This window comes from Lampetra fluviatilis, chromosome 22, assembly GCF_964198595.1.
Source record: "Lampetra fluviatilis chromosome 22, kcLamFluv1.1, whole genome shotgun sequence".
Taxonomy (NCBI): Eukaryota; Metazoa; Chordata; class Hyperoartia; order Petromyzontiformes; family Petromyzontidae; genus Lampetra; species Lampetra fluviatilis.
In genome coordinates this window covers 10230162-10250465 of record NC_136296.1, presented here as the reverse complement: position 1 = coordinate 10250465, position 20304 = coordinate 10230162, and the positions used below count along the sequence as shown (strand labels likewise).

The 20304-nt window shown below is 51.3% G+C and overlaps 2 protein-coding genes across 2 annotated transcripts in view; one reads left to right on the top strand and one right to left on the bottom strand.

The window, feature by feature from the left end:
- Positions 1–13646, bottom strand: part of LOC144938430 (collagen alpha-1(XXII) chain-like) — a 22161-nt gene extending 8515 nt beyond the window's left edge. The window contains exons 1-5 of the mRNA XM_078866210.1: positions 13631–13646; positions 13317–13370; positions 9125–9328; positions 2865–2990; positions 1182–1415 (exon numbers count right to left, since the gene is read on the bottom strand). Coding sequence (XP_078722336.1) covers positions 1182–1415; positions 2865–2990; positions 9125–9328; positions 13317–13370; positions 13631–13646 — 634 coding nt within the window. The remainder of the gene's footprint in view (positions 1–1181; positions 1416–2864; positions 2991–9124; positions 9329–13316; positions 13371–13630) is intronic.
- On the top strand, positions 13570–20304 carry LOC144938625 (uncharacterized). Its single transcript, XM_078866611.1, has 2 exons — positions 13570–13749; positions 19405–20304. The coding sequence occupies exons 1-2, from the start codon at positions 13686–13688 to the stop codon at positions 20283–20285; spliced, it is 945 nt and encodes a 314-aa protein (XP_078722737.1). The 5' UTR covers positions 13570–13685; the 3' UTR covers positions 20286–20304.

The following is a 20304-nucleotide window of genomic DNA, read 5'->3' as shown; positions in this document are numbered from 1 at the left end:
AAGACCGCGACGATGAAGACGACGCGCCACCGCCGACCGCGCACCGGGAACCCGTCAGCGTCACGATGCCACGACACGGTGAACACGACCTGTCAACGCTGGCAGCGGTGGCAGCGGTGCGAGCTAAAAAAAATTGTCCCGGCGAAGAAGCTCGCAAATTTTTACAATAAACTGTAAACAAGCTTCGATTTAAAGCTTTCGTGACTGTAGGGATTCATCTTCTTGGTCATTTCGGTAAAGTCACGTAGAAGGGAAATAGTAAAATAATAAAAATTAAACAGGTCTGTCGGAAAGACAAACGCTGTCTTTCTGACAGACCTGTTCTTCACCTGAAGACGGCCGCTTGCGTTGTGGCCGAAACGTCGTGAGAATTATTTTATTATGTTTATTTTTTTTATTTTATTATTTCCCTTCTACGTGACTTTACCGAAAGAACCAAGAAGATGTAAACAAGTTTTCTTACTGAACCAGGGGAGGCCCACTGAACTGTGTAGCTCTTTTTCAGCAGCGACATGGCCACAAATGATAGCTCAACGAAGTGGCGTTCATAGCAGCTGAATAATTTTGAGCGCATGTTTTATAAATGTTGGAGGGAAAACCAGGAGGATGCGGAGAAAAATCCACGCGACCACGTGGAGAGAGCACACGCCAACTTCAAATATACAGGAGGCGTCAGGGTCGGGATCGAACCTACGATCTCCTGTATACCAGGCGAGATAGATAACATCTTGCCACAGCGGCGACCCTGTTTTAAACAGGGTAGTGGATTAATGTTGCAAAATGAATCATTCAATGTATTTTCTCCAGTAATTATTCATACAAAACCAATTGTCTGGATCTCAAGGGGTGGGGGAGGGGCGCAGAGCTGGAGGGAAGGGCTGGGAGAATTGCCACCACCTCGGATTCACAGTGGCCATGGTGGTGTCTACAGTCGTGGTGGTGGTACTAATTTGAGGCTGAGTCGACCTAGGGGAGGTCCAGGACCGGATAATCACCGCCGTTATTGGTCGTAAGCGGGAATCAAACTCAGGTCCGTCGGGTACGTAGTGCAGTTCTCTCAACCGATTCAACAAAACAAATGTGAAACTCCTTCTTAATCACCAACCCTCGCCACTCAGTCGCGCGCTCGCTCGCCTGCTTGCCCGCTCGCTCGCTCGCTCACTCGCCCACTTGCCGCTCACCCCCGAGCATGGCCTCGGCGTCCTCCAGGTACGCGGCACTGTCGTCCTCGCCACTCTCGAACCACAAGTGCAGCGGCGGTGGCGAGAGCGTGGCGACGGGCGGGATGGTGGGCAGGACGCTCTCCGGCGGAGGCTCGGGGGTTGGGCCGCTCTCCCCCGAGGTCGCCCAGGGGTCACGTCCCTGTGACGATCGCGGCTCCGGCTCGCCCTCCTGCCCGATGTTCCAGTACTCGTCTGTTTGCAGATATTTGCCACATCCTGGAGGAGCTCAGTACCAACCCGGTCGGGGGGGCGGGCGCGCCGTGGGCGTGAAAGCGGTGATGGCGCGCTACCCCCCGGCGCGCATGGGATGACGACAATGTTGGTATGTGGTTCGGAACGTTGGACCAAACGTTTTGGCCAACGCTGGTCTAACGTTTCAAGTTTCATAGGATGGCAGTTGTAGGGCAATCATCGGTTAGGGTTATTATTATTATGATGCTTGTTTTGTCTACCAGAAAGTTGTACGCATTAGGGGGAGAGATGAAGTTGTGTGTAATCTCAATCGAGTAATTAGCAGCAATTGAGTAATTAGCAGCAATTGAGTAATTGGCAGGTTGTTTAATATATGGAACCCTTTTTGCCAGAATGAAGATGATGCTTGAAGGACAGGGTACAGCCGATGAATTTTTTCAGCATCACGATGTTTGGCCAATATCAGCTCAGTCGTATGTTTTTTTTAATATCGATAAATCTACGAGGAAACCAGAGAACCCGGAGGACACCCGTACAAAAGCGGGGGGGGGGGGGGGATACAAACTCCACGCAGAAAGCCACCACAGCTGCTAAATTGAACCCAGGCTCTCGTTGCTGTGAGGTACACGTTTTACCGCTGCGCAACCCTGCCACCCAATGCGTTCACGGTAAGCCGGTGTCCATCACTAATTTTCAGATTGGGGGGGGGGGCACCTTCGCCGAGAAGACATCATCAGCGTGAGGGCCGCCACACGTTTGAAAGCACTGTCGGGGTTTGACAGCAGCAGCACGACGATGATGATAACGATGGGGGGCGTTTCAACCATTTGTGCATTGTCGGGGGGGGGGGGGGGGGGCGTATGTCAGGGGCCGCGCTAAAGGCCACCCGAGGCCGCCAATAGCCCGCGGGCCTTGCAGTGCAGAACAACCGCTGTAGGCAAACAGTGGCGGAGCAAGGACTGGGGGTGGGCGGGCGAGTGTGCGAGGTGGCAGCCCCAGGCGCCCTTGGCACACGGGGTGCTGCCCGCACGTCCAACCAAATTCTCGGAAACAAAACAACAAGTGGCAGTTGGTGGTTCAACACAGTATATAATTGGCGACGTTTTGGCCAATGGCCCCTTTTCATGGCACACACAGAGATAGGTGAAAGAAACAAGAGTGGATAATAAGAGTTTGAAAAATTCACTTGCAAACACTGCGATGCCTGGTAATAATACAATTATTAGCGCTGTACATTCCTGATAAAAAAAAACAAATTTAACTGGCCTGCTGTTTGTTGCTGACCACTTTGCGTCTTAGGCTAAAGCTCAGCAACCACGATGAACAAAAACGGAACAAACGTCAACCGGAAAATCCACGACAGCCTCGCCAGGTCTCAGGAGCTAGGCAGGGGTTGAGCCTGGACGGCTCATCGGATGGGCTAAGAAGCGGCACAGACGCAGCACTCACCTGACGTGGAGGGGTCGCCCTGCGCCAACGCCGGGCCCGGCAGGAGGCTCGCCATCACCAGCGCCGCCAGCGCCACCGCACTCCCCGTGCCGAACTTCATCTCCAGCCGATGGGTCGCGAGCGCCACTGCGTGCACAGACCACCGACAGCAGCGTGAGGGTTCCCCGCGCTAGCGGAGGCCACTGGGGCGGGGAGGGGGGAGCAGGCCAGCTTTTCTGACCCGGAGATCGTCAACGCCAAATTGATCGTCAACGCCAAATGGATTTTTTTTTAGTTAGATGAGCCACCTTCACTGCGCCTGTAATTACCTTCGCCCTCCCGTTGGCGACGTTGAAACATCACTTGGGTCGCAATGGTAACAGTGGCAGATATGGGGGCGGGGGGGGTGTGTGAAGCAGTAGGAGAGATTTCCACCACCCCCCTCTGCCCCCTCCTCCCCTCCATTTGACTCCCACCTTGAGGCCCACAAACCTTGGTATTTTATTGATATTCACCGGAAAAATACATTCGATCAGAATCACTATGTGTATTTATACTGGAGGAATCCAATGAGCTAAGAAGGTGAGTCTAACACGTAAATAGGCTTTCGCGGCCAATATTATTCACAGCGGAGGTTGTTGTTGGGTTAGAAACGCGTAATTATGAATGTGTCGTTTGACCCGCCACCACCCGACACGGCCTGTTGGTAAGGTTTGTCACGTAAACAAATCAACACAATTCTGGCAAAAAGCGCCCGATGACACCGCATGTAATTAGCAGCGAAACGTCGTACTACTCAAATTGTAAACGTTGTGGATTTACTCTCCAACACACCCGTGGGCTGAAGCAGTAACTAATTGTCAGGTTTTGTTTTACGTGGCAAGCCTAACTAATTGGGTGTGACAGGTGGTGGTAGGTTAACGATGCATTTATATTTACGCGATCTTAACTAAAATAATCTTTATTGATGTCCAGTAGGGGTGCAAAGCATTGGGAAGGTAAACAAATCAGTTAGAAAACATCAAAATAACACTAAACTATATATATATATATTTTTTATTTTACCACGTAGGGCCCACTGAACTATGCGCTTCTTTTTCAAAAGCGACCTGGCCACAAATGAAACCTCATCAAAGTGGCTTATCATTTGTAGGAAGCAAAATAATCTAAATAATCGAAACGGATGTTTCTAAATGTTTAGGGGAAAAACCGGAGGACCTGGAGAAAATGCACGCGACCACGGTGAGAGAGACACGCAAACTCCAAAGACACATGCGTCAGGGTCGGGATCGAACCCCCGACCTCCTGCATACCAGGCGAGGAAGATAACATCTAACCACCGTGGGCCTCTTAACTAAATAAATAAATAGTGCGAGTTGAAATGGAATGCTTTTTCTTATTATTATTGATGTAGGGCCTTGTTTAAAAAGACTTGAAATTGTTAGAAAGCCACCCCTCCCCCCAACCTCAAACTTTGATCGGGAATCGACTTAATAATTTTATACTTTTCCATGTATGCACAATCGTAGATAAAAAGAGAGCCATGTTTGTTGAAAAAAAATTAAGATAAATTTTTTTTAAATCCCCAATTTCACAACCGCAAACGATTACTTCATGAGATCCGCCACCCGTGCATCACATGGCTAAGCCGCTAATTGGCGGGCGGACAGATCAAATGTTCGTCGCAAAGTTTCAACGGGCACGAGCGGAGGTGAGAAGAGAGGCACGCCAGACAACCGGCGGCGCAAGTGCCAGAGCTCTCTGCCACGGGGGTGACAATTCACAAAGGTTAATTCGGAAATCGGAGCGCGACACGGAAAGTCTTCCTCGTACCGTTTTTTTCATTCGGCGCGTAATCAGCGTTAAACGTCCATTCAATTTGAAAGCCTCGATTGAATTTTTTTAAAATAATAAAAATACAAAATAATTACGATCAAATGTGTGCAAGGAGTGACGTCGCTAATACGTGTCTTTGCGTGACACGGGCATTGCGATGAATGATCTTAATGCGTCGTTTCGATTTTTAATTGATTGCGTGGCGATACAGAAAAATATAATAAGCCCGTAAAAAATGTAATGACTTTTTTTTCCCCCGCCGTTCACCTCACCACCAGGTTACGCGCTTGACACACGCCGGCAGAAATAACAGCGGTAATGGATAAAGTATAGAATATCCTTGCTTCAGACTCAATTCACGTATTCATCTAACTTTGTGAGAATATATTTATATCGTTGCTTCACACTTATGATTCACTCCACATTCGCGCCTTCTCACATTTTCGCACTTAATTAATTCCCCCCCACCCCCAACTATTCTTTCAGGGTTAGGATCTAGTTTTCTTTTACCCCATTTTCTTCCTTCAATCTGAGAGCAAAAATGAAGTCCAACTGCTCCATCTGCGGACATTCGGTGCCTCTGACATGGGCAAGTGCCCAAACGGCGACAGAGAGACCGCAACTGCTCATCAACCCGTCCATTCAGTGCAAGGTCGTTGACTTTGTCGCACGGACGATGGTCCCGCTTCGCCAATTTGCCCCACGGCTATCTTGCGCACCCAGCCTACGCTTGAGCAGGTGTACGCGAGCCAAGGCACGGTCACTAGTGTAGCCTTGTAGAAACCACGATCGCCTATTTAGACCGATGCGGTGCGCGAGGGGGGTGGTGTGGCCAGCACCACGCCTAGGCCGCCTTTGTCTCCCCAGAACTGATGTTTTTACGCACCACACCAGGGTAAAACTGAAGGCAATCGAGGGGAGGCTCGGGACAGGTGTAGACACCGCTCGCCACTAATGTTTAGCCGTGGCCTGGAATTGAACTCAAGTTTGCTGGGTTTACGGTGCAGTGGCGGTAAGCACCGTCCAACCACGGCGCTTACTGCCACGGTTGTGGGGTGGGGGTATAACAAAAACGCTGGTCACCCAAACCCTGGACCGAGTGGCTCTTGCCTGAGAACGATCTGTTACGAGTGTTTGGATGCTTTCAGATCAGGTCATGTATAGCGTGACACCTCCAGCACACTGCTCACGTGTGTCTGGGGTCAAAGGCCAACAACTCTTGAACCCTTCTTTAGACTTTGAGCTGCAGTGAACCAATGATCATGCCGATTACTAATGTCCGATATGGCTGTTGTTCACAATTGCACCCAAATAAAAAGAACATTCTAACACATCACACACATTCAAGATGCTGGTAAATTCCAACACGAACAAGACTGTGTGAAACGGCTCCAATAAAAGTATTGCTTTCTTGATGTAATACGTGAAGCGAACTGGGGTTTTTGCATGATGTTGCCTACCTCCGCCTTGCAATGGCTCTGCGGATGCTTTGTGACCTTTTCATATCCACAGATTGTGCAGCTTGGCCTATGACCAAATCACCCTGAATGCACCCAATCTCACTCGATCTTGGAAGCTAAGCGGCAAAGCCCGCGAGCATGGTTGGTGCTTGCGACGGAGTAATGCCCGGCAATGCCAGGCGTTGCAAGCTGGGGTCTGCGAGGTGGCCAGCAGTTGGCATCAAACTAAACGAATTCGTGAATCCGACTGCATGGAATGTTAACAGCCCCGCCTCGTGTGCTCAGAAGTCCAACCCACACACCAAGCCAAACGCGAATTAAAGGAATTGGCCAAACATTGCGGTGTCGTGGCACTCTCCTGGAAAATAAAGTCTTGAAGCCAGGTGAGGCTTGGCTGGTTTAAATAAATGGAACGATTGTTAGCACGCTTTTTGTTTTGGTGCCATTTCTCAAGTTGTTTATTTTTTTTGCTTGGTAGTGGTTACGCTTTCATTTGCTTGGTGTGTGTGTTTGGCTTCTTTCGCACCGTACGTAGCCAACCACGTATTTGGGATTTGGTCATTATATATAAATAATGAAAAGCGTCGTGGTGCAACGGTGCTGAGATGTTAACTACATCGCATGGTATACAGGAGGTCGTGGGTTTAATTCCGATCCTGACGCCTGAATATTTGGAGTTTGCATGTGTCTCCTCGTGGTAGTGTGGATTTTTCTCTCGTTTTAGCCTCCACATTCAGAATCAACTTGCATTTAGAGTATCTGGCTGCTATACATTTTCATGCTTTAAGCCACTTCTTTGAGCTATCACTCGTGGCCAGGTCGCTTTTGAAAAAGAGATATGCAGCTCAGTGGGCCTTAACTGGTGAAATAAAATAATAGTCACGCTTTATAAAATTAAAGTAGTATTATTATCATCATTGGAAATTTACATCCATGGGGCCTTTTCAAGCTTTTTCCAGGGGCGCCCGTCACTTGCAAGGTCACGCGCTGGTCTCATTTTTCGCGAATTGTTGAGACATTTGCCATCGAGCAACCAAAATATTCCCACCCTCCCCCCCCACCCCGCTGTCGCCCGAGAAATGCTCCGCTCTCTCTATTCCGTAAATCGCGCACGGCGGAAATAAGCAAACACACGAAACGGCGCATTCAGTTTTATACGTGCAAAGAAAGGGATATTGTCCGCAAATAATGGGACGTTCGCAAAGTACGGGCGTGAAAACGTCGCAGCAGCGGGCAACAACGAAAAGCCAACGGCGTTCAACGCATAATTTGTTCCAAGTTGTTTTGGGTAATGAATCGTTGATCAACTTGTATGCGGCTGGGAACATTTTTGCTGTTGTGTCGTTTAACTAAAAAAAAGTTGGCTAATTAGGTCAAACTGGCTTTTGAGTAATGAATCGTTGATCAACTTGTATGCGGCTGGGAACATTTTTGTTGTTGTGTCGTTTAACTAAAAAAAAGTTGCCTAATTAGGTCAAACTGGCTTTTGAGTAACATGAGAAGCTGGCTATGTGTTCCGAGACTCGCTGCAGAGGCAACCGCTGTAGCTTTTTTTGACATGGCCACACAAATCTAAGGATTGTATTTTTGACTCATCTATCTACATCGATTGATCTTTTAAAGACATGCTGTAAGGTTCTCCTTGCTGGTGAAATTAGCCCTGTGTTCGTGACAACCGTATCACCTAATTGTTACATTTACAAAGTTTATTCTGGCCAAACTCAAGATAACTTGAATGCAGCTTAACTTTCTTTAACACTCACAAAGGAATCTGCTTCTATAGCGCCATAGACTGCTGTGATACGTTCTGTTAGTAAGCACCTATTAAAAACGCAGTGTTATTACACCCCATACCGCGCTCAGCTTAACTTGTCTCCCATTGGCGATGTCAATCGCTCCACTCTAGCAGGTACAAATTCTTGGTCAAGTTGACCTATGAGAGGTCCTGACCGGATTTGATTAGCATTAACCACTTTCTAAATTAAATTTTATAATTTATTTTATTTTATTTCACCAGGTGAGGCCTCACTGAGCTATGTAGCTCTTTTTCAGAAGAGACCTGGAAATCACAAATGATAGCTCAACAAAAGTAGCTTATCATCAAGTGGGAATTTTTAGCAGCCGACACTCAAAGCGCAATTTGATTCTAAATGTGGAGGGATAAACGGACCATGGGAAGAACACGCAAACAATGCAAACTCCAAATATACATGCGTCAGGGTTGGGACCAAACCCACGAACTCTTGTATACGAGGCAAGGCAGGTAATATTTCACCACTGGGGCACCAGAAATTGAACCCGGATTAACAGGATCGAAGCGCACACACACAGACACTTGTTACTCGATGTTGATGTCAACCACACCACTACTAAAGCAGGTACTCATGTTAAACCGAGTGAACCTTGAAGAAGTTCTATACCAGCCTCAGATACCAACTTCCACCAGCATTGTGCACTGCCAGGACTTGAACCAGGGTCACCAAGATCGCTAGCAGAGCAGCATTAACGTGCGACAGGTCCAAACCAACTTACGTACCAACGACCACCAGCAGTCCATCCTAGCCATCAAAGACGGTCATTGCTCTTCCTTCCGATATTAGGAAGCCACTGGAGCTATGCACTTTAAAATCATCACCTAGATTGAAAAACTAATTTCGTTACAACTGATGATTGTGTTTAGTTTGTTGTCCTGCCCGCACACCTCCAATCAACACAGTTGGCTGCTTAAAGTGCGAAATAAGTTCAACATACATGCATACATTCATTGTACACGGTCGGGCATGGAGCCTGGCTCACAAGCACCGTAGCGCAACATCCGTCCCATGCTCGGACACCAATCGCCCACCGGCGCCGCGCATTCGCCAGGGGTTGAACAGCGTGGGTCCGCCAGAACCGCGCGTACACGAGCGACACACGAACGCGAGCACGTGACCCGGCAGAGCGGTCGGCACGAAAGTCGGCGACTGCGGGACAGGTGACGCTCACCTGCGATCCGGGGGTCGTGGGGTCTCGGTCGGGCGTTGTCAGCGCGCGAAGCCCGAGGCCGGGTGCCTGTGTGAGCGACACTCGGACCGCGTCGCGAACTCGCGAAGCCCCGGTAAGCGGCGGAGCAGGCGGACGCGACAACGGCGAGAGAGAGCGAGCGAGCGAGCACGGCCAGCGAGAGAGCGAGAGGAGAGGTGACGGTGGCTTGGGGGGCGGAGTGGGGGGGGGATCCGTGGGTGGCAGGGAAAAGGGGCCCACCTCGTCACCCTGAGAAATAGCGGTCCCAGGAGACCAGACGCCCAGCGTGATTGGCTCGGCTGGAGATTTCGCACCCAGGCGTGATCGTCCGCGAATTCCAGAGTTACGGTCAGAACCCCGTACTGTACTGGAGGGAATGGGAAAAAAAATAACCCTTGATAGATTAAACACTCAAAAGTAGAGGAGAAAAATACGAAAGCCATTATGAATTCAATTTCGGGCCCACACCACGTGACAAATGTATCTGGCACGAGCCACAATTAGAGGCGAATATAACAATCTGTCAACAAACAATGCTCTCTCTGTCTTCACATACATATTCCCTTGACGACACCACCCTCACTCGCCAAACTAGCAAGGCAAAAACTGACTCCAACACGCGTTGAGTCACCGAGTATCAGCGAGCACGGGACAGCGAGGGATAAGATTGCTTAAGTGCATGTTTATATTTATTGCCGTATTGCTGTGGACTGCTAGTGGCGTGGAACCTATACATCCGAGTTTTATTAACTGTCCGCAACACGCGTCAAACTGGGATTTTATATGTAAATATATCATAGTATATACTGCTGCAAGTTTAACACGTAGGCTTTCGCGACCAATATGATTCATTTATAAATGTGTCGTAACCCTCCACCACCCGACATGGCCAAACAGTAAACAATGTGTCACGTTTTCAAAGGACAAATTAATTCACTTCTTTAGCCCACCGGTGTGCTGAAGAGAGAATCAACAGCATTTTGAAATTTGAGTACGACGTTTCGCTGATAATTACAATCAGCTTCACCATTCTTGCCCGTACTCAAATTTCAAAATGCTGTTGATTCTCTCTTCAGCACACCGGTGGGCTAAAGAAGTGAATTATTTTTTCCTTTGAAAACGTGACACATTTTATACTGTTTGGCCGTGTCGGGTGGTGGAGGGTTACGACACATTTATAAATAACGCGATCTGACCCAAAAACCTTGATTATGAATACTGCTGCAAGGTCTGCCAGATTGAAATTGTGCACGGCAAATATCACACAATGCTAAAGCTCCCACGTAACTATATAACATGTTGATCGATCTATCATGGGCAAAATTTGGCATGGGTTGAGGGGTATATTCATTATTTTGGGTCGTTTCTAGCAATCCTGTTCAAGCACGTACGCATGTTGAACTTCTTTGACACCGTATGTAGCCAACCGTGCGAATCGAAGTTGCGGGGACGGACCATTTCATGCATTCGTTCCGCTAAAGGAAGCCGATGCACCTGGAGCATAAAGGCAACTCGTCACGTGCGGTACGATGGGTGCATTGCGCCTCAACAGCCACGCACCGCTGAAATGTTGACGACACAATCATGGCTACAGCGGCGGGAGACGATACGTGACAAGAGGAGACCGTCATGCATCAACAGAAGATAGAAAACTATTTGCGCACCTACAGAGATCATCCACGTAAGCCTTGCAAACGATGGCTGCGAGTGTTGTTAGCGAGCACCTATTGAGGACCAGTGCAGCACAGAGAAGGGGTAACGTGGCCCCCAGTGTCAGGGGTTTGCCCGGGGAAGATTCAGATGCCACATGCCACCGTTAACCAGTAGTTGGGAATCAATCCCAGGTGGCTGGGATGCCAGTGCTGTGCCAGAACCACCAATGCCACCACTCTACCCCTCCCCGCACACACGCAGCGGTCCCTATTCTGCTGGGGAACGTGCAGTAAGCGACCGTAGAGCATCTCAGTGAGGGGTCGGTGGGGCCGTAACTCTCCGCACCCACCCCACGCAACAACCACCACCACCACCACACATCCTCGGTGGAATTTATTCAGATTAACTGGAAAACCAAATGTAACGTTATGTGTTTTCATTTTTTTGAGAATTTTTTTTTATTACAACTCGACGCGAGCCCTGTATAAAGCGCCGATCACAAAACGGAGAAGGGATGGTGGTGGTGGGGGGGGGATGTGGGGAACAAACTCCGCGCACAGCAGCAGCAGCAGCCCCTGGACTTGGGCGCGACTGAGCACCTCAGAAGAGGGAGACAAAAAACGTGGGCTCGTGCCGCACCAGGATGGAAACAACGAGCGGGGGGGGGGGACATCGACGTTCATATGAGGGGGGGGGAGGGGTTAAGGGGCAAAGGTAACTAACACACTGGGGGGGGGCAGGGAGGTGTTCCTTCACGGGCAGTGTTCGGTGACGACCAAGGTGTAGGCCCTCGCTTCTTCACGACGCTTGAGAAGCCGGCGTGATCACAGGCCGAAACCCGGATTCAAACCCAGAATTTCGGCAGCGCCGGTCCACTCGACAATCTGTGACCCACCCCTACCCCTCGTCTCAGTCAGCCGGCCACTTCGCCACACGTCCACGACTTTGTCTCAGCCAGAGCCAAACCCCCCTCGAAAATGAAATCTTGGAAGCGTGGCAAAGCAAAACCCGTAACGATTTTTCAAATGGGCTGAAATTGGTTCTGGGGGGCCGCGTAAAGCCGATGTGTGTTTGGATCATGGGGAGCGGTGGCGGATGGGTTAGCGCGCCGCGCTACGAACCAGGCGACTCCCGCTCACGGCCAACACCAGTGACGATTATTTGAACCGGTCCTGGGCCTCTGCTTGGTGGACTCACCCTCAAATGAGTACCTGGTGCGGTGTGTAAAAACATCGTCACTGGGAAGACAAAGGCGGTCGGGCGTGGTGCTGGCCACCCACCCCCTCGTGTATCGTACCGGCTAACAGCACTTGCCCCAGCAGTCTCTTAAGGCTATACGGTGGATCTTTGTCTTTGGAGCATGACAGCCCCAATACGCAGTGGCTTTTCCTCTCGGTGGACTCGCGTTATATGATTAAGAATGCCAGCGACGGGGCCGTTGCACGGAGGAGAGAATTGATGTGCAGGAAGGCCGGGATTAAGGGAAGCCCGTCTCCACCCAGAGCCCCAATCGACGTAGCGACGCCACCGTCGCAGCCGTCACAAACACAATGCCCGCCGGTCCCTATCGCCGCAACACAAAAGAACAAAGATTCCCCGTTTAGCCTCACTTCGAGCGAGCGCCCAATGCGGCAGGGTATGACAAACGCGGCGGTCGGACGGAACCACACCCGGACCACATTGTCTCCCCAAGGGGCTGGCGTTCACGCACCGCGATCGGCCAAGGGAAGGCCCGGGATTGTACGAGCGTTGAACTTCTTTCGCGCCATATGTAGCCAACCGCGCCGATCGGAGGATAGTGGCACCGGTTGTTTGCACGTGTCCGGAAACTGAAGCCAGGTCACTGGGTCGGAGCACAGTGCTCAGAGCACTGCCCTACCGCTGTTTTTCGATTCGCGTGTGTTCATGTCGCTAAAGTATCGAGCTTGCTTGCACACATCGCTCGCTTTTTCTTGTGCCTGTTGCTCGCACGCTACATTTGCACTGCGCTCAGTGTATGACCGTGAATCACGCCGCCTTTGTCAGTTGTGCCATATTGTTGTGCTCGTTCTCTGCATCATTGATGGCCGTTTATTGTTGTTGTCTTCGTTTCTGTTGTTGTTGTTGTTGTTGCTGTGCAAACCCCTCACTGCAGATCTCCCCCTCGTAAAATCGCCGAGAAACTGTCTCTATTCGGGATCGTACAAAATGTGAAAACAAATCAATATGAAATCCCATCGCGTATGCACACACGTGCATCTAGACAAAGATGTCCCCGAAGAGCCATGCATACAGTTGGAGCAAGTGCTGTTAGCGAGCACCTATGAAGGCCGGCACGGCACACGTGGGAGCGGCTGGCCAGCACCACCTTTGTCTCCCCAGTGGCGATGTTTACACAGCGCACTATGCACTCATTTGAGGCTGAGTCGACCTAGGGGAGGCCCGGGACCGATTCAGACAATCGTCACTGGTGATGGCCATGCCGCGTCTCGATCGCGCGCTCTCCCCAACAGTCTTCCTCCAGGGACGAGGCGCAGGAAACAGGCGCGAGTGGAACAATGGAACAGCGCGTCGGAGGCTTCCTGATCGGCGAGGCCTGCACGGAGATGCACGAGAGGGGGGGGGGTCGAGAAGAGCTTCGGGAAGTCGGAAACGCGTAGCTCCTTTTCCTCCCGAGGACGCGCGGAGAGGGGAGAACGCCCCTCCGTCACTGATTTTTTTTTCCAATTTTTTTTCAAAAAACATTTGTAAAAAAGTCCCACCGTTGATGACCCATTCTCTCGCCACCACTCCCACCCCATACCTCCCTACATCGCTGGGACACACTCCGCTCTATGTGTCACCCACCCGTCTAACTGTCCGGCAGGCTCATGCCCTCGAGATCCGTCCGCTTGCACCTCATACAGCAACGATGCATTCGAACGGCAGCGACTCGACCAACTCGACCGCCGCGCCCGATCCGAGCAACATTTTCGGTAAGTTGGACTCAACGTTCGTTACGACGACGACGGTTTGCCGACCAACGCCAGCCGACGCCGCGTGCGAAATTTTAGGCGACCGTGAACAAAGCGACTGATGTCAACTGGGAAAGCAAAGATGACATTTTGACTAACGATTAATCGAGAAACCCCCCCCCCCCTCTTCGCCAAGCAATAAAAAAAAAATCTTATTTCGAATTTTCTTCTCCCGAAAATTCCGACTCTGGCGCAGATTGGTTTCACTCAACAGGCAGGCTCAGCCGGAAGCTCTGCGTTGCTTCAAGCATCGCGGTGGACACTCGTAAAGAGAAAATCCCCATCATCAGTGAACCAAGTAGCTTGCCTTCCTTGGAGGTTGACGTTAAAGTCGATAATACGACAAGAAGCAGGCAAATCCCACTACTGGTTCCCTGTACGGAAATGTGATCGTTCCTAATACTGAAGCAATCGAAAGTGGCAATTGCTGGAAACTTTGGAGTTTATTTTATTGTATGTTATTCACAGACTGAATATGGTAACTACAAGAACCCACGGTGACACGTGTGACAAGCATTAGCCTAGAAAAGAGATATGGAATATTCATGTATGTCATGCTCAGTATAAGCCTGGGGTGGTGTGGTCATTTGCGCACTGTGCTATGGACCCAGGGTCTGTTGCCTGCCACGGCGAGTGGTCAGTCATAGGCTTCAGCGAACTTTTCTGGCTTTATAGAACTGCATAAAAACGGCTCCGCAAGTTTTGTGATTCTATCAATCGTTTATTACGGCTCCGTCTTGGTCTCTCATAGTCACTGATGACGATTTTAGCGTTCGTCAACTTAAATTTGGCCTCTCTCGCGCTCGCAACGTGCGCTGTGGCATTTTCAAAATTCAGCGTCGCGTTCGCGGACTTTGCAATCTCCCTCTTTTCATAACGATACGACAGAGCTGAGCTGCGTATTACATATTTTCCCCCGGCGGTTTTCAGCTGCTGCAATGCGGCGCGGGTTTCACAATCCCGAACTTGTGTTCTTGGTGCCATCCGTGCGAACTTTTGGGAGTTATCCAGTTGCGTTCAGGGTGGGTTTTCTCCGGGCATTTTGGTTTCCTCTCCCGGATACAAGAACACCCATCATGAATACCCAGCCAACCATCCCAACGCAGAACCCCCCCCCCCTCTCCCTTATCCACCCCCCACCCCCCCAGGGTCACATTAAGGTTTTCCTGGATATGCGCATAGCACCACCATTATGTATGTCCAGTATCATTAAAAAATCACTGTTAGCCTGTTAGCAAGTCTGAATGTGGTGGGGGAAAAGTGTGGGCACTCCCTACCTCCACCTCCTTCTCCAAGATGCCTGGCCAACGGTGGAGCTCCCACGAGTGGAAGCTCATCCGCCAGCAGTGGAATGAGCAGGACACTGCAGGGCAGCACCCGTCACCACCCGTTTTTGCGACCACGTGTCATACGCTGCTCCAGCTTTTATCGTCCATTGTGCAGAGGACGAGGCAAGCCGATGGTTGGCTGAACGTTCAGCCACGACCTATGGGCACACAGCAAGAGCAATGATAGCCTGAGCGCGATTTCGCATTACGTGACCCTCCAACGGAGTTTGCTACGGCCGCGCAAATGGCCCAACGTATTTGTCATCTACGAGGCTAAAGGCACAGCCCTGCAAGTGCTGTCTTCCGCCACTGCTGTCGGAAGTGGCCTCCACGAGTGGGAGATCTAAGCGCCCCCCCCCCCCTCTAAATAATGTTCGGCCTATTCTACTCGGCTGGCCAGACGTCTTGAACGACGAAGTGGGAGGAAAGAAACCCGCACTTTACCCCACCACACGCGCGAACTGCCAGTCGGCTGTGGTTGTGGGGGGGGGGGGGTTAAGGAACTCGCACCTTTGTCTCGACTGCCACTCCGTGAGATCAAACCGGCGACCTCTGGAGCGCAAGCCCAGCGTGCACATGATCACACCTCAATAGTACTCGTGCGAGTCATCCACGACGACTTCATGTCCATTGCGTGAATGCCCTCGTCAAAGAGCGTAAGCCATCACGCGAACTCCGGCCATTCAACGCAGCGGCTCTTGGCTGGACATCGAACAAAAACGGTCACCGCATCGCGCGCTTTCAGATGCGCTTCTGCAGGCCGTCTGGAATGCTCTTCCTTCCGATATCAGGAAAACCACCGGAGCGACGCACCTTTAAATGTAGATTGAAAACTAATTTTTCAAAACTTATTTTTGCGTTCAGTTTGTTGTCCTTCCCCCTGCACCTCCGATGAGCACGATTGGCTACGTACGGTGCAAAGGAAATTCAACACACGTACGAAATCAATGCCACGGGTCTTCGCTTCATCCAAGTTACGCAGGATGACACCTGCAGCATTGATCTTGGGCTGTTAGGACACGCACCGAGAGGGCATTATGAACACGTGCCAATCACAGCACGGTCGCGTCGTTGCGCGGAGACAAACATCCACGCCAGGATTTCCACATGCGGAGCCGTGCTGGAGCCGCTCGTTGGCGCTGCGGAGTGCGCGAGCTGTAACTTTACACGGCGGCTCTCGTGTCCTCGTTCCGAAGGATTTTGAAATTGATAGACGGCCGGCCAATACATCGCCCGGGGCATCTCCGTTGAAGCACTCAGGTCTAATTTGACGTTCCGCAAGTGAGGAAAAGACGCAAATGGTTGGTGTTTTTTTTCGCCCTACCGCAGATTTACACACGTGTGCACGCATACAGATACACGCATGTACATTTAAGCATATGTGCTACTCCTGTAGATCTATACACACGCATTCGAATTGAGTGCTGTTAGCGAGCACATCATATTGTTACGGCACGTACACTCCCATACACAAAGACAAAGATCCCCGTACAGCCTGAAGAGACTGTTGGGGCAAGTGATGTTAGCGAGCACCTCATATTGTTACGGTACGTACACTCCCATACACAAAGACAAAGATCCCCGTACAGCCTGAAAATACTGTTGGGGCAAGTGCTGTTAGCGAGCACCTATGAAGGACGATACGGCACACGAGGGGTTGGGTGACCAGGCACCGCGCCCGACCGCCTTTGTCTCCCCATTGGTGATGTTTTTACACAGCGCACCAGGTACTCATTTGAGGCTGAGTCGACCTAGGGGAGTCCCAGGACAGATTCAGATAATCGTCACTGGCATTCTCCGTGAGCGGAAATCGAACTCGGGTCGCCAGGTTCGTAGCGCAGCGCGCTAACCGCTACACCACCGCTCCCCACGAACACATTTGCATGTACCCATCAGCCATGATCAAGGCAGTGGTAAATATATCCACGGAATATTTGCTGTAGATTTACTGTAAAGTGGAACTCATTTTCATCATCTCATGGTGATCATCATCGGTCATGGTCAATCCACTGCTGGATGAAGGCCTCTCCAAGCCATCGCCATCTCCCACAAATGCTGCGATTGCAACGATCCACCCAGCGCTGCCAGCACCTCGTGCCGTTCGCTCAGTCGCATGGGCATGCAAATACGCATCTGCTAAGTATATACATACACACAGAATACCCTCTTGTACGTACACTCACAGCTCATGCAATCTACACGTGGATGCTCGTTTAGCACGGTTGGCTTGCGCGCGGTGCGAAAGGAGCTCAAAATACGTTCGAGAAGGGGTATAAGATGACATTTTACAGCTGGTTGTGTTTACGCTTACATTGAGGCCGACCGAAATTCGGTTTCGGCGCCGAAAGTTGGCAAATGGCCTCTTTCGGCATAGTTTGGGTTTCAGCCGAAAGTCAATTTTTTACTTTCGTTTCGGCCGAAAGTTATTTTTTTTTACTTTCGGTCTGGTTTCGCTTTCGGCCGAAACCAGAAATTAAGTTTCGGTCGGCCTCTACGCTTACATAACCAGAACATTCCGAAAACCAATAGCTTATTCCTTTTTTGAGGCCTAAAATGAGACTCGGGTGCAAAAGTCCGTTGGTTTTTACGGGTAAGGCAGCGTCAGCCTAAATGTCTACATCACACTGTGGGTCAAGCTCAACGCTTACCAACAAAAACCCCATACCCATCCTAAGTGAACCAAGTAACTTGCCCACCATGGCATGTGGCAAAAGCTCGTGGCAAAAAGCTCGTGGTAGAAAGTGGGTAAAGCAATGTGCTTGGCAAATTCAGTACGACAAACAGTTTCTCCTATTGCATATATATACCGAACTACTGAATACGGAGTAACAACCACACACACGAGTTGGTCGTTGAATTTTGTACCAGCACCACGATGTTGGTGCTGATGGTGATGATGTGCATGAATAAGTTATAGTCAGCTTGAACAGTTGGTGATTTGATGATGATGGTGGTGGTGGTGGTAGTGATGATGATGACCTCAGTGGGCGCATTGATTATGGCGATCAATTCCAATATTGACGATGCTGTTGCACACAAACAGACTAATGACATTATGGAAGATGGATGGTTATGGATGGTGAACGTAGTGATTATGCCAAATTGTAGGCGACAGAGGCTGATGGTAAGTAATGAATCACGATGATACTGCTGACGATAAGAATGATAATGACGATGATCTGAGCACTGATTATGATTATTAATGACACTTGGAACAATAAAACTAACACATTTTTTATGTTACCAGGTAAGGCCCACTTGAGCTATAGAGCTCGTTTTCAGAAGCGACCTGGCCACAAATGATAGCTCAACGAAGTGGCTTATCACGTGGGAATGTACAATAGCCAAATACTCTTAAACGCGTGTTTCTAAACGTGGAGGGGAAAAATGGGACGACCCGGAGAAAAATTGACACGACCACTGGGAGAGAGACACTGCAAACCTTCGAATATACAGGCCCGGGATCGAACCCACGACTCCCCGTACACAAGGCGAGGTAGTTAACATCTCGCCACCGTGGCACCCATAACAAGGCTGCTGCTGCTGACGTGGTGGAAGGGTTTCTCGTACTGGACTTGCAATCGAGAGGGTGGGTCGCTGGTTTAATTCAATCCCCAGTCTCTGTCTGGTACAAATGGGTGCATCGGAGCTAGTCGATATGCAGATTCACACGTGTGGCGGGGTAAAGTGTGGGTACTCCAACAGTTGTCCCATGCCGCGTGGCCAGCGTGAAAGAGTAGGCCAAATTACCCTGTCGCGGGGCTCTCTAGAACTCCACTAATAATGAAGGCCCTTCTGCCAGCAGTGACATCAGCAAGGAATTGCAGGGCTGCAGCTTTGCCACGCACAATAACAATCATACGCCACGAACATCAACCGCGTTCAGTCACATGTATGTGCGCTGAACTTTTTTCGCACCGTACGGAGCCAACCGTGCTCATCGGAGGTGCGGATTCGGATCTTAGCCTCTCAATGTTTTCTGGAGAGCTGCCTAAAAGGCCGGCTTGCAATGTGGACTGTCGGGCCGCGGCACTAAACCACTCGACTATAAGTTACACCACGTGCCCGAAAACAACCCCCATGTCATTCTACCTCCAAACCCCACATCAACCACGATCCTACGAGTAAATTTGTTACCGACTGCTCGAGCAGAAATTAAACAGCGGTCATCATCCGCGCTGCAGCCGACACGATCGCCGATTTGCCAAATCCGTGACCCGTCACTCCCTGTGTCCGCCTGTGCTCTGCCCCCCTCCCCTGCCCATCCTCGTGTTCACCACTCGCGAAGGTCTAGACTCGTTCTCCGAGCTCCTGCTGGTGTTCGCAGTCTCGGTGGCGATCGGCGCTCTCCTCGGCGCCTCCGCGTGCCTCCTCGCGTCGTCCTGCCGCTGCTCCCCATCGCCGCGGCGGCGGCGTCGCGGGCGACACTCGACGTCGGCGGCGGCTGCCGCGGCGTCTTCGCCGGGCGTCGTGGCGGGCGGAACGTTCAGGCCGCGCGGGCCCTCCTCCGCGTCCGTGGCCCTCTTGCGGCAGAGCAGCGTGAGCAGCGGCGGCTACGGCAAGCACTGCGGCATGGCCCTCTCCATCCCCTTGCCGAGGCTCCACTCGACGGAGGCGCCCGGCTCGTGCTCGCCCCACGCATTTTCCAGGGCGGCCGCCGCCGCCACCACCACCACGTTCCAGCCTCGGGCGCAAGCCAAGGCGGCCGCGGCTGCCGCGGCGCCCGCGACGCCTCCGGCGCCCTGCGCCCTGACCGCGGGCTTGTCCGCCGCACCGCTTCGGGCGAGAAGCACCGGGCCCTCAGTGGCTCGGCTGTGCGGCCGGACCTTCTACGAGCCCAGCCACGAGGTCGCGCAGGTGCAGCGAAGCGAGGTCCTCAAGCCGACGCCTCGCGACTTCGCCACGGTGGTGCAGGCGGCCTCGGCGCGCCCGCTCGAGCCGGTCGCGAACCGTGACGCCGGATCCGAGCGGTCGGACGCGGCATGCCAGGGGGATCAAGGCAGCTCGACCGAGACACTGCCTGCTGATTACTGCATGCGGCCACAGGAGATGGGCATCATCACCACCGCCGAGAGAGGAGGAGGACGAGGAGAGACACTCCAGAACATCAGGAGCGAGTTGGCAACACGGGACTACGGGAACAAGCCAGATTTTATCAGGACGCTTTAGAGCAGTGTCCTTCACTCAT